A 13,727-nucleotide genomic window follows, 5' to 3' on the forward strand; every position below is an offset into this window, starting at 1 on the left:
ACCAGCAGAAGCATGGAAGCATCTAGGGTGTAAACACATCCCTACTTGTCTCCTCTACTGTTCCCCAGTTTAAAACAATTTTGAGTGAGTTTTTTTTCCCAAGCAGCATTGGAGTGGGAGGATTCAATCTGACCTCAGCGAATTTTTTCCTGTTAATATTTTTTTGTTATTGTGTGAGTGCTAGCCAAGGGGAACAGAGCACAGCCTGAGATCAGGATCTCGAACTGTGTCAGTATCTAAAGCACATTCAAGCGCTCTCTATAACTTGCAGCACCAGTGCCATAAATGTTCACTTGATGTACAGAAAAAAAACCCCGAAGACATGGAAGTCACAACAGTACCAGAAGGAAAAAAAGCCTCATTTTAATTCTCGCTACTAATTGTATTCAGGAAGAAGAAAAAAAATAGTTCTCAGCACCACTTAATTTGACTTTAATAGCATGTTACCAGTTGCTGCATGCATTACAGTAATTGTTTTTTGTAGATAAAAATAATTTGTTTATAGAAGTGTTAAGAAAGCAGGTTGCATATGAATACTTATCGCCAACATTGTTGCATGATTGCTTATTATTATACATAAACCAAGAAGGGTACCACTTTCCCCACAGCAGCCAGGAATAAAGACTGTTAAAAATTAATTACACCGTGTTGTGGAACAGAGTTCTTGTGAAGTAATTTTTTTTTTTTAATGTTAGTCTCCAGGAAAATATAAAGCCCTAGCAGACTGCAAGAATAGAGGATCGGAGGACCTGCTGGTTAAAAACGGGGATGTAATTCAACTTTTGCATGAGGATGGGGAAGGGCAATGGTAAGTATTTTAGAATTCTTTTACCTTACCTCCAGGAACCTACAAGGTAACTATGCTCAATCTAGTTTAACTCGGAATATATCTGGTGTACCTTTGTTAGTGTGTGTACTCTACTGGAAACTACAGAATTAGCATAGGTCTGAACTGCAATCATGGGGAGCTATTGCAGCTTGAGTAAACCCCTAGATTAGCCAAGTGGCTGAGTAATTACCCAGAGTTCTGTGGGGGAGGGGGACTTGTACAGTGTGCTTTGAAGTCCATGCCGTCACGGCCTCGCTGCTCTGATATCTGAGCTAGCTACATTAGAGCTAGCTCAGCTCTGTCTACCTGAGCTGCAGTCACGCCCATTGACTGAGTATAGCCAGACCCTTAGACTCCTTACAAATGGTGTATTCCATTCTTATTGACCTGGAAATTGTGATTGGGTGTCCCTTCCCTTCCCAGCTTGAGTGAATAACGTAAAATCAAACACGTTGCGAGAAAGACCTTTTTAAACACCTGACGTTTCTGTTTGAAGCCATGGTGTGAATGACTGCTCTTTGCCTTTGTCCTCTCCCTGTCCTCTGCAGCTCAGCTCTGGGTCTTCTTCCTCTGGGGCAATTAATAATAGCACTTAGCAATTACAAGGCTTTTTTCTTCTTCAGTGGCTTGCAAAGACAGTTGGAGGTGATGCCGATCACATCACTCCCTTGTGTACTGTTGGCTATGAAACTGATGTGCCTTAAGCATGTCAGCCCAATGAGCCATTGGCTCGGGGAAAGTTTGAGTTTGGCTTGCAAGGTAAGGATTAACAGCTGGCTCTCTGCTTTCAGCTGGGAATACTGCCTAGGAAATTACCATATCTGATGTCCTGCCTGTCAAACCATTACGCTCATTAGCTTGGAGGGCATGGTGCCCTCTCATAATTTGGCCTATGGTCTGGCTGCTTTTCCTTTTCAGGTTGATTTGTTACCTGGCTCTTGTCAGTCAGCCCTCAGAGCCTTTCCTTGAGTCCTGGTATGAAAGCAAGCTGCGTCATTTCATATATTTTCATGGGGATGGAGATTGTGCTACTATGAGAAATCTGAATTGGAGGGGTGCAGTGACCAGAGTCTAAGTGTGCAGACACACACTGCCCATTAGAGGATTCCTGGCCCAAATCCGCATTCGTTGTATTGTAAGGGAAGTTAAATGGAACGTTAGGAACATCAATATACAAAGCATCGAATCGGGTGGGGCTTTTTTGAGCAATCGCCAATTCCCATGGTGGTTTTAGCGACGCTGTGTCACAGAGACTGGCTACTGTGAATGTACGCTACAGATCTCTAGTGGCTCACAGTGAGTTCTAACAGTGTGACAGCTAATGGAGATTCTCCTTTATCTTCCGTGGCAGGGCCTTCTGTAGGGATGGAGGTTGGAAGCAAAAGGTCTTGGCCTGTTTTATGGATGGGGAACTAAGGCACAGAAAGATTAAGTCACTTGGCCAAGGTCACACAAGAGATCAGTGGCAGAGCCTGGAGTCGGTCCCTGATCTGTTGGGTCTCAGTCTAGTGCTTTAACCACAAGACCGAACCGTGAGCTCCTGTTGTGACCATGGGTCAGTTACAGCTGGATATGTAGTATTAGACATGAGGAGAAAAAAGGTAAAAATGCCAAGTATACTTTGGACTAAATGATGCTGCACTGCTCAGGAATGACTGTGACATGCAAGGCTAAATGATAGAGACATAGTCTGAACAAAGGATGGGAGCTTGGGAACAAAGGATGCAAGTTCTCGTCCTGACTCTGACGCTGCATCTCTCTGTGGCCTTAGACTCTGCGTCTCTCTGTGGCCTAAGCTCTCTTACCGATCTCACAGGGGAATCATGAGGAGGAATGAATGGAAAAACTGTTACCTATTGTTAGCACAGAATAGGTTTAATTTATTGTGTAGTGAATTTCCAAACCTGAATGAGACCATCTAAACGCAGATCAGCTGATCAAGATGTCATATTTTGACACATTATTAAATAAAGGATTTGACAGACATGGAAATATTAAGATCCAAATTTTCAAACACAGGTGCCTAATGCTTGTTGCCTCAATCCTATAAATGTTTGATTAGGCCCATTGAGTTCAATGGTGCCTAAATACTGATGGTGGGTGCTTTACTTTAGACACCCAAATCCTAATTCAGCAAAGTACTTTAAGCACGTGCTTAAGTCCCATTGACTTGCTTTGCTGAACCAAGGCCACTGATTTGAATGTATTGTCTGTGTTCTGTAACTTTTCAAAATTAATGATGAACATTGTGTGTAATGGGTCTAAAGCTGCCCATGTTTTCCACTAATACATTTATCATTCAAAGGTTGGTGAAAAACCTGAACAGAAGGAAAGAGGGCTGGATTCCTGTCAACAGTTTGCAGATAGTAATCGGCGACTGTAGGTTTCGGAATGCCAAAGTCGCAGGTATCATACAATAAACATATAGGAAATAGTTTCAGAACTGGAATCAGATTTTTATAAACCATGGCTTGCATTATATTTTGTGTCTCAAATTTGGCTATGTAAAACTCAAGAGAAAAAAGAAATGAATAATATGAAAGCAATTACTCCGAAAAGCTTGCAAAAGTAGTACGTGAAGCTGCTGCTCTGTTTTGTTGACATTTTAAGAATTTGTTGTGATTTTGAAGACTAAGGCACTGGCAAAATAACGCCAAATATTTAAAAATGTAGATGTTGCAAGAGCACTTGGTACTGTATGATGGGCGAAGGGATGGAGTACAGCCATTAAGGGATTTCTATGGCTGTTTTGTCTACACATTGCTGCAAGTTTGGTCCCCTGTGTGAATATAATATCACCGAGGCAAAATCGTGTCACTCTTTAAAAAGATATTTATGCCTGATACAAAATCCTTTGAAGGGAGTCTTTCCATTTACTTCATTGGACTTTGGACCAGCCCATATACAGCTTTGATAGGCCTCACTGTTTTATTCACAGCTGACTGCTGGCTCACTGGTTAAAGTTTATTGACAATAGACTGAGTTTCTGTGAAAGACTCCAAGATTCTAAAATGTATTTTCCCCCATGATCATTCTTGGTATAAATCCAGACCTAGAGGGGAGACAGATGATACAAGAAAACACTTTTACAACCACTTGGTATTCCTCACATTTTAGCTTACCAGCCAGGTTTAACGTCGTCTTACCATGTTGCAGTGTTGGCCGTATGTTACTGAGGGTTATAAGCAGATTTGCTTTTAAAAAAAAAAAAAGGGGGAACATTTTCACACAAATTTATCCAGGGTTTTTTTTTTTTTAAACTGTTTTTCATAGAAAATGTAAAAGTTTTCGAACAGCTGTAAAAATATTAGCAGAAAATTTCATTGAAAACGTTGACCCTTTTTATTGAAATTAAAAATGTTGATGAGTTTTGTCATAATTTCAACCTTTTCAATTGGATATAGTCAAGAAATGTTGACATTTTCCAATCTCCCACCGACCCCAACATCAGTGCTCAATATTATGGTACTTTTTCCCTTGTGTTAATTTGCTACATTACTTAGATTTCAGGTGTTCTGATTTTCACATCTGGGTTAGCTAGGGCTGGTTTAACAATGACCTAGTTTGTATTAATCAGATTTCATCATAATGTATAACGAATGTTTACAAACCCTCAACCAGTGCATCCTGATTTTATCAGAAGTCTTGGTTAGCGTAACTCAGTTTCTCTGGGACTGTATTGTGCATCAAAAAGATTCTCTGGGCTCCACGAGCCACAGATGCTGCCTGGAGCAGGATGGCTGTGGTCCAGGGCTTTGCACAATGGCTATTTTTATAGGGGTTGTGCTAATAGTCTCTAAAAATCATAGAGAACTGCTGTTCTCAGCTCAGATTGAAAGTCACTTAAAGACTGAGGCCTGATCTACACTACAGAGTTGATGTAAGGCAGCTTGCGTCACCCTAACTCTGTAAGCGTCTGCACTACAATGCAGCTCTCACCAATGTAAGTTGCCCACTACGCTGACTTAATAATTACACCTCCATGAGAGGCATAGCACTTAGGTTGACGTAGTTAGGGTGACAGTATCAGCATGGACGCTTGTTACTTACATCGCCTGTTGGCTATCTGGCCCAGGCTGGCTGGGCTTCAGGTCTGAGCCCCACATGGGGCAGACTGCCCCACTTAAGTCAGTGCAAGTGCTCCTGGTGAGGATGCACACCACCAGTAGACGGAGGGTGGTGTGGACATGAAAAACCGCAGTAATTGCTGCAGTAGCTGTATGTCAGCCTAACAGAGGTCAACTTAATTTTGTTGTGCAGACAAAGGGGTCTGAGTAAAAATTAAGAGAAACAACACAGAAAGATAGTGTTGAAATCTGAGTTTCTTGTGGCCACCAAGAAGCTTTGCTAATGAGTTCTCAGGGGTTGTCTGATGACAATTCGGACAATTTATTTGTTCTCCCTAAAAGTTAATTTTTTCTCTTCTATATACTTCTGTATTTCCTGTCAATTTAGAGATTCTAGATCTGATTCTGATCTTACTTGCACTTCAGCCAATTTTGTAGGATATTTTCCTGCATGTTTAAGCTCAAGTATCTGGCTTCCTGTTGTTAAGCAAATGAACTCGTGTGTGCCCAAAGTATTAGCACAATGACAAGTTCTGTGACGGGAAGATTACTAAAGGAATAAGAGTTGGCACACAGAAGGCAGATGTTTGATGTGGGACAACAAGTCACTGGATACTTTGGGTTTGTTTTCAGCAAAACCCATGAATTTCCCCAAATCATAATTTATTCTAGAAGTTCAACGATTTTTGTTAGCTTGCAAAATTCCTCAATGCACTTTGCAAATTAGATGACGGTTGCAGTGGACACGCACCATGCAAAACTGTACCTGCCAACTGTCCTGGGGAAGCTAAACTATTTGGCTTGTGGGACAGCTGCAGTCTCCTAAGCTGGCCAAAGAGTTGTAGAGAAAAAAATATGTGGTGGTGTTGGAGAAATAGTCTGTCCTCAGGCCATTTTAAGAGTGCCTCATAAAGCATAGCAAAAAGTGGGCAGAGCTAAGGTCATATATGCCATTTATGCATTTTCTGTTCATTTCAAGGGAAGTTTCAGGGCTCAATAGCTCTGAAAATCAGACCACAGAGCAGCCTAAATATGGAGTTAGGTGCCTAATTTAGGCAGTAAAGTTTGAAAAAATTTGGCCATAATATAAAAATCTTCATTGGAGTGAACTGGTTTCTAGGCGGTGATTTTCAGTGATGTCGTATCTTTATAGTTCCTAAGCAGTTGTTCTCTGAAATGTGATATGACAAAGGTATCTTCATTCTCAACAGCTCTGTTCCTTGCATGCATTTGGCCATATCTGCTGCCCTGAGAAAGAAATATCAATATTTCTCTACTTTCTTTATCCTTGCTAGTGCTGAGGAGCCAATGCTATTGTAGGAAAGCGAGCTGGATTATATCCTGTTTGTTGCATTTTCCAGGCAGTATACAATAGCTTCAGTTTTGCAAGGCCAATTACTGCTCTGGGTTAAATGTCTGCAATGACAGCAGATTATGAAGACGATGAGGTTACCTTGGAGTAACTGAGAGCAGAATTTGGCCGCAGAATCTGGTATAATGATAGGAAACAGCACAGCTTGCCTCTCAGAACCCAAATTGAACTTCCAGGGCTCTCTGTAGAAACATCTTTTCCTTTATAAGCAGAGTAAATTTGAGCTGGAGTCATTGAGGTACAATAAACGTAAAACCTTGTGGTGTCATCTTTCAGAGCTTTGTGAAATGCAGCATTTTGCTTGGGTTCAAATTGCAATTGACTCAAAATCTGTAAGCAAAATACAGATGAAAGCACAGAGGGGACGTCGACACTAAAAACGCGACAGTGGCATCAATGCAGCTGCCCTGCTATAGCACTGCAGTGTAGACACTTGCTATAGCGACAGAAGAGGTTCTTCCATTGCTGTAATACAGTGGCTTTCAACCAGTGATCTGCAGACCCCCGGGGTCCGCAGATTATGCCTAAGATTTCCAAAGGGGTCCACACCTCCATTTGAAATTTTTTAGGGGTCTGCAAGAGCGTGGTAGCTAGGGCGATGGAAAAATTCTTGCTTTGGTCTAGTGGTGTCTACATCAGGGCTGAGGTCGGTTTAATTACATCACACAGGGCTTGAAATGTTTCACAGCCATGAGCAGAGTAGTTAAGCTGACTTAACTGTGTAGTGTAAAGTAGCCCAGAGTTTCATGCTCAAACCATGGGAGAGTCTGAGAAGTTACAATTTCAGTGCAAAATCATGCTCAGGAACATTTAAAACTGAATGAGAAAAGAAAGGTTTTATGCCTTAAAAGTCCATCTTGGAATTATCGTAGGGATCTTCTTAGTGCTATCTCAAAGCTCCTCCCAGACTTCAACATCAAGATTCACCCTGGCAGCCTCGCTCCAGATTCAGTAAGAGATTAAAAGACAAGCAAACTAAAACGCCATCTAAAAGGAAAAAATTGGGCCAGAACCTTTCCAAGTTTTGTCTGGGCCTGGTTATTTATTTAGAGGACCAATGCAAAGTGAGGCTCTTTCATAAAGGGCCTCAGGCTGGTTGTTTTAAACATGGATCCCACTGCAAAATAAGCAAAACAAGAGAACTTACATTTGTATCACTCGCTTAGGGAGTGGGGAGATGTTTCTCCTAAGAGACAGCCCTCTATATATGGGTTCTTTGTTGTGTAGGTCCCACCTGTTTCCCTTGAGCTCCTGCCTTGTCCTAGTTTTCCAACTCCTGGGCAGATGGTGCTGTCCTCCATTAAGGAATCTGGATCTTGACAGTATCATGACCACAAGGATCCCAACAAATGCACAGTGCCCACTGGAAGAAAGGGGATTTTTTTTTCTTCAAAACACTTTATAGGCTAATGAAGTTATGGGACATTTCTTCCCAAGTACAGACCAACCGATACTGTATTTGGCGAATAACCCACTATGCTGTGGACCGGTACTGGTTATGGCATCCACTTTAAATATGCCAGACCCAGCAAATAGAGAGAGACTATACTCAAAAGGGAGCTTCCAATAGCCAGACTAATCCAGTGGTCACCAGGTTCTTTTCATTCCTTTACATAACAATAGTAAATGCCAGACCTGCAACCTGTCTGTAGTGCAAGGTAAAGCAGATATTTCAAGCCCAGTCTTTCTATATCCCAGACAAAGATGGAGAAAGCTTTATTAAGTACTTTACAAGCCTTACCTAGATATAAAATAGAAGATTTGGGAAAATCAGTTACTAGCCTGGGGGGCTGTTGGGAAGACTAATCCTTCCCTCTCGTGAACTAGAGTTTGGTACAGCTCTGTAACTCTCCATAATTTCTGAAGCAAGCCCTTGCCTGCTTTTGGGAAGTCACTTTAATTCCTGAGGGATACATTCTACCATTGTGGAAATCCATGGGGGGATTTGCCAGTTGTCTGTGGATTTCTGCATGCATTAAAGGGCAGCAAAGCACTCTGTACTGCAGGTGTTAATGTGCAGCTGTCATGGTGAAAGGGGTTTCTAGATAGACATGTCCATAAAATACCAGCATTCAAGCACGAGCTTCCCCTTAGACTTAAGCATGTGCTTTTGCATTAAGGTGCCTTGTTCTAGCTATCAGATATTACGTGGTCACACAAAAACTTTCCTCACTAAGGATCTGAAGACTATTTCTATGTGTGCTAGAAGGTCAGTTGATAATCCAAACTACTATTCCACAATAGACCATCAGATAACATATTCTCTGAAAATCTCACTTGTAGCTAATATGCCAAAGATCATGTAAGTTCTGTGAATCTTGCATCCATCTCCTGGCATGTCATCTCCCGGCTTTCCAAATAAGAAAAAGGGGGAAATAAAGAAAATTCTCTATTTTTATTATATGTAATAATAGTTTTTTTAAATATTAATATTATTTTAAAGTTAGGTCCCTTTAAATAGCAGGAAACAAGATAGAGTTAGATCTGATTCTGACTGCCGGTGTATGTAACAGAAGTCTTTCATATCAAAATCACATGCTCTTCTGTTGCTTAGGGACACCTACATTGTCAGATGCAATGCAAGACCCAGAGGTAGGATTTTGAGAAGTGCCAAGTGAGTGAAAGTCAATGGGAGCTGGGTTCCTAACTCCTCTAGGTGCTTCTGAAAAATCCCACCCCTGATCCCAAAATAGTTCCAAAAAGGTGGAGACCCTGCTGCCTGTATGGAGCACCATTGAAGTGAACAGGGGCTGTGTGTTGCTGTAGGGGTCCTATCTGTGAGGACCTCCTTGCTAGTTTGAGGCCTGTGTGTGAAAATAAATATATCCAGTTGTCTCCCTAGAGGCTGCAGGCCTGATTTCCTTTTAACATACACTGTTCTCACACCAGTGTAGCTCTACTGGGGTCTCTCTTGATTGACACTGATGTTGGTGAGATCAGAACCAGGCCCTCCATGAGTAAGGAAGCACGGCTGCACCCATGATGTGTTTGTATATATTCAAAGGAGAAAATAGACAAAGGATGAGAGATTGTCAATAGTCTTCTGTGTAGGCCTAACTCAGCTTCCATTGAAGTCGGTGGTAACGCTTCCATTGAATGCAGTGGAAGCAGAATTAGGTTAACCCTGCGTGCTTTCGAAGCGTGTTTCGTCCCCCTCCAATACATAGGAAACATTTTTGATAGCTCAAAAATAATGTAAAATGGACTATTTAAAAACAGATTTGTATGCTCAATAAGATTGCACTTATAGATTTTTGATTATCGATGCATAATCATTGACTAAAAAGGGAAATAACAAATTACATGGGGGTGTGATATAACAGATGAAGAGAGAAATTTCTTGGGTGCCCAAGCATTGAGTATTTTATGGTGGAAATCACACACTCCGTAATGTGGTGAACATATTTAGTTGTTAACAAAAGCAAAGGGCAGAGAGTAGGTCTTCATCCTTGGAGCCATTAATCAAACTCTTGTACCTTAGGAGCTTGACATTTCATTGGTGGTCTCAAACCGTGGATTTGGAACAAAAGTGTCCTGTACCAGTGTAACTATTCTGTTATAACTGGTAAAAATTTCCCATGTGGACAAAGCCGTAGACATCTAGTTTCATTACCTCCTGTTTGGGCCCAGAGATCAGGCAATGAGATGTTTTAAGTTCTACCAGGTATACCAGTGATTCGTTAATGGTGCAATTTTTTGTGGGCATAAAACTGTGCCAGCAAAATGAGAATCTGGGCAGAGTCCTATCTAAAAACTAGAGAGCAACAAGTCAAGAGACTTCTTTCCACTGTTAGATCTCACGCTGCAAGGAGCTCTGCATGGGTGCACCCCCATTTATTTTAATGAGGATCCACAACGTCTGTCCCTAAGAGCTCTTTGCAGGATCCAGGGCTGTAGTTGCTTTTACATTTGCTTAAATAGCATATTATTAACACCAAGTGTGTTCATGATTTTGATTAGTGATATTACCCTAAGTACCTAATTAACCCCTTTAGTTCCTCCGGATGCATGATGCATCCAACGAAGTGTGCTCTCATATGACAGTGAAGCTCTGGACATTAATTTGCCCTCTTGTTCTACTGAAATCTTTAACACATAATGGACCATCATGGCCTATCAGTATGTATTCTTGGCTTGGTCCAATGCTTATTGGAGTCAGTGGGAGTCTTTCTGTTGACTTCAATGGACTTAGGTTAGACCCATGTGTGGCAGTCTGGGGGAATATTAATGACAGCAGATCACTTGCTTTGAGACAGTACTGTACTTTTGTTTAACGTTGAGCTCTCGCAAGCTTACATGGGCATGTTTGCTAACATTAACAAGTATACTGTAAATAATTCAATTTAAAATCTCACTTACAGTTTTGCAAATATAACGAAGCAGTTTGCACTCGTACGCACTTTAATGACTTCAGTCACAAGCTTTGTCATTTATGCAAGCAGAATTGTTTATGCAGGGTCCATTAAACCCCATGTTGATTTTTTGCCTTTGAAACAGAAAGCAGACTTCACTTTTTTACAAGTGGATATTCTCATCCGCTTCATGCAGTAGATCTTTTGTTACTACGTAAAGAACATTCGAGCGTCACAGCAAAATAAATGCAGAGATGATACTATCCAACTGGTTGTGGTAGTTAACGGGCAGATTACTGAATTAAGTCAAATTCTGTGGTCTTTGCTTGGACAAGACTCCCACTCAAGCTAGTGGGAGTTTGCTTTTAGTGAAGACCACAGTTTTGAGGCATTGTTACATTATTACAAGAACCAGTGTATTCTTCGAATAAGATGCTCTAATGTTCTTATTCTTCATTACTTTATAGATGCTGCCCTGTGTAACACAAGCAAGTTTAGTTCCCCCTGAGTTACAGGTGAACTAGTAGCCCCCTATTTTTGATGCTCCTTTGGAGACTTTGCACTAGGTGTTACAAAGAAACCACACAATAGCTGGAGTTACCCTGTACTATTCATCACAGTCACAGAATTTCACAGCTTCATCTGCACGGACCGGGACTGCAGTTTGTCACAGTCATAAACAGTTTGTCACAGTCATAAAGGAAGACATTATTGGCTATTTCATTCTTTTTCCCCTATGGAAAGCACTGTATTTTATTTTTGCCTGCTGTTTTTCCATGACATCCATTAAGTTCATCAGAGAAGTAAATCGACAGTGTCCTGACACTTCATTTAGATGCCTGAAATTGATTCGACAGGTTGAAAGCTTTACCTATTTATTTGTTGCGCTTGATTGCAAATGAAAGAGTTCAGTTTTAGTAAACCAAAAAAATAAAAAAGCCACATTTTCTAGTTAATTCATTTTATGGAATGGGTTTAGATATATTGCAGCTATGTGAATGTAATGTACAATAAGATCATCTTCTGGCTGGGTCATATGATGATGATGCAATAATGCTAAAGAACTTCCTTTTGCACTGAATAGCTGATTCAAAGCCCATTGTAGTCAATAGAAAGACTTCTGTTGATTTCAATGGCCTGGGGATCAGGCCCACTGACTGACAACTCAGGGTTGTCAAGAATCACTTCAAGTTCCAAAGTGTTCCAGGGGTAACACCTGTATCTAGCAAGTGTTGAAGTTTACATGTAATGTATTGTCCTTTTGGAACGTGTGCCATAACTATAAGTTAAATGTCCACATTTGCACTACAGATGTTCTTCTTATAAGACTGTACTTGTCAGCATCTTTACTGATAACTTACCTTGTGAATTTTGGGGAAAAAAATATTAAAATGTTTCATAATTTATTTTGTTTGTCTAGTTTTTCTTTTTGTAATACATATGTACAGGTGGTTTGACTTTTAAACAGGGCTGTATAAAGATCATTCTAATTGCATTGAAAACAGGGTTAGTGATATGCATGCAATATTGAATTTACACACTGTCTCATTGGATTGAAATGTTTTATACTCTGGATTAATGAGGGATCCTTTTGATGTGAATTTGATTTGTGAGCCATGAATTCTGAGTTATGGTGTAAAGTTATATAAAACCTCATTTTTATTTTCCAGTGACCATTTTTGTACAAAGGAATTGCTGAGCTACTGTATGACTGTCATTGGAATTGCATGGTAGATTTTGTAGCATGGTAGTACACCGAACTAATGCTGTTTGGCACTTCTCTAACATAATATTATTCATCCATCCTCAAAAATATGAAACTTGTACAGTAGATCAGCTGCATCTGAATTAAGGATCGCTGCAAATATTAGAGATCCCAATCTTGTCCAATTACTGGCATTCTTAATGAACAGATTTTAAATCATCCAAATACATTTTTATCTATTTTAAATAGGATCACAATGCACTTGTTAAGAGTAAAAATAAGATTCTGTTCAATTACTATTGGGGCTACTTATAGTAGTAACAATTCTTATGGTTAAAAAGTACACATTTTGGAGGTACAAGTATAAATAGCAATGTCGCAATCATAGCATACATTGCATATTAAAATGGTTTTAATTTTCTCTGTCTTCTATAGTCTTGAATCTAAGCTTTGACTAATTGATGAGACTGATTAGTTCTGCAAATCTGACTGTACAGTCTTAGATTTTTCACATTTGGACCTTTGCACAATAAATGTTATGTTACCTTAAGAATATGGATTAATGAGGGTGTTCATGTATATGGTACTATACAGCAGAGGGTTTTCTCTGTCTGTAAATTTAAATGAACTATATTGTATATGTACTTTTAAAAATGTGTTAAATCTATATTTAAAAAAATTTAAACATTGTTGAATAAATTCATATGAGAACACTTAATTCTGTCTGAGTGCTGTACTTTTACTTTACAAAAATAGTTTTCATTTTGACTGTATTTCCTTTGTTCATAACAGCCATAAAACCCTTATACATATTTTGACATAAAATAATACATATCGATATTATAAATGAACTGATTTGTTTAGTGGCGGATAAACTGGTTATAAGAGGGACAGAGGTTTCAGTGACCAGTGCTATAGCCTGAAAAACTAAGAATAAATCCTTTGTCCTTAATCTTGAAATCTTTAGTGAGCATTGATCTGTATCACAAAACTACCATACAATCTGGCACATCTGAAACTTAGCCAAGAGGGTCCAGGACTGGAATAGTAAAGGTATTGCAGTTCAGAGTGGAAGTATTTTTGGAAGAGTTGTTTGGGGAAGCTTGGGTAGCCCTTGCCTGCAGTATGGATACCCCTAATTCAGGAAAACACTGGAGAATATGCTTGATTCCTATTGACTTCAATGGAATTAAATACATGCTTAAAGTTAAGCACGTGGTTTAGTGCTTCCCTGAATCGGGGCCCATATCTGGCCCAAACCTAGTGCCTATTAGTAATTCATTTGCATATAATGTTAGATATTCAGGCCTGTCTGCAAAGGCCTGTACTGTAAGAATTTAGGTGTATTCTTATCACTTGGCTAGTTATAGAGGTATAAAAGAAAATCAAAATCACTGTCTGC

General features: G+C 39.9%; 1 protein-coding gene across 4 annotated transcripts in view; it reads left to right on the forward strand.

Moving 5' to 3' along the window:
* The window catches only part of MCF2 (MCF.2 cell line derived transforming sequence), a 95,860-nt gene extending 82,829 nt beyond the window's left edge, over positions 1-13,031 (forward strand). For 3 of the 4 annotated variants that reach the window (XM_074962683.1, XM_074962684.1, XM_074962686.1), the window contains 3 exons: positions 696-808; positions 3,135-3,235; positions 11,088-13,031. In XM_074962683.1, coding sequence (XP_074818784.1) covers positions 696-808; positions 3,135-3,235; positions 11,088-11,128 — 255 coding nt within the window. In that variant the 3' untranslated portion in view covers positions 11,129-13,031. The remainder of the gene's footprint in view (positions 1-695; positions 809-3,134; positions 3,236-11,087) is intronic. The other variant, XM_074962685.1, reaches the window with a different exon arrangement.
* The last annotated feature ends 696 nt before the right edge of the window (positions 13,032-13,727 follow it).

This window comes from Natator depressus, chromosome 9 (assembly GCF_965152275.1).
Source record: "Natator depressus isolate rNatDep1 chromosome 9, rNatDep2.hap1, whole genome shotgun sequence".
Lineage (NCBI taxonomy): Eukaryota > Metazoa > Chordata > Testudines > Cheloniidae > Natator > Natator depressus.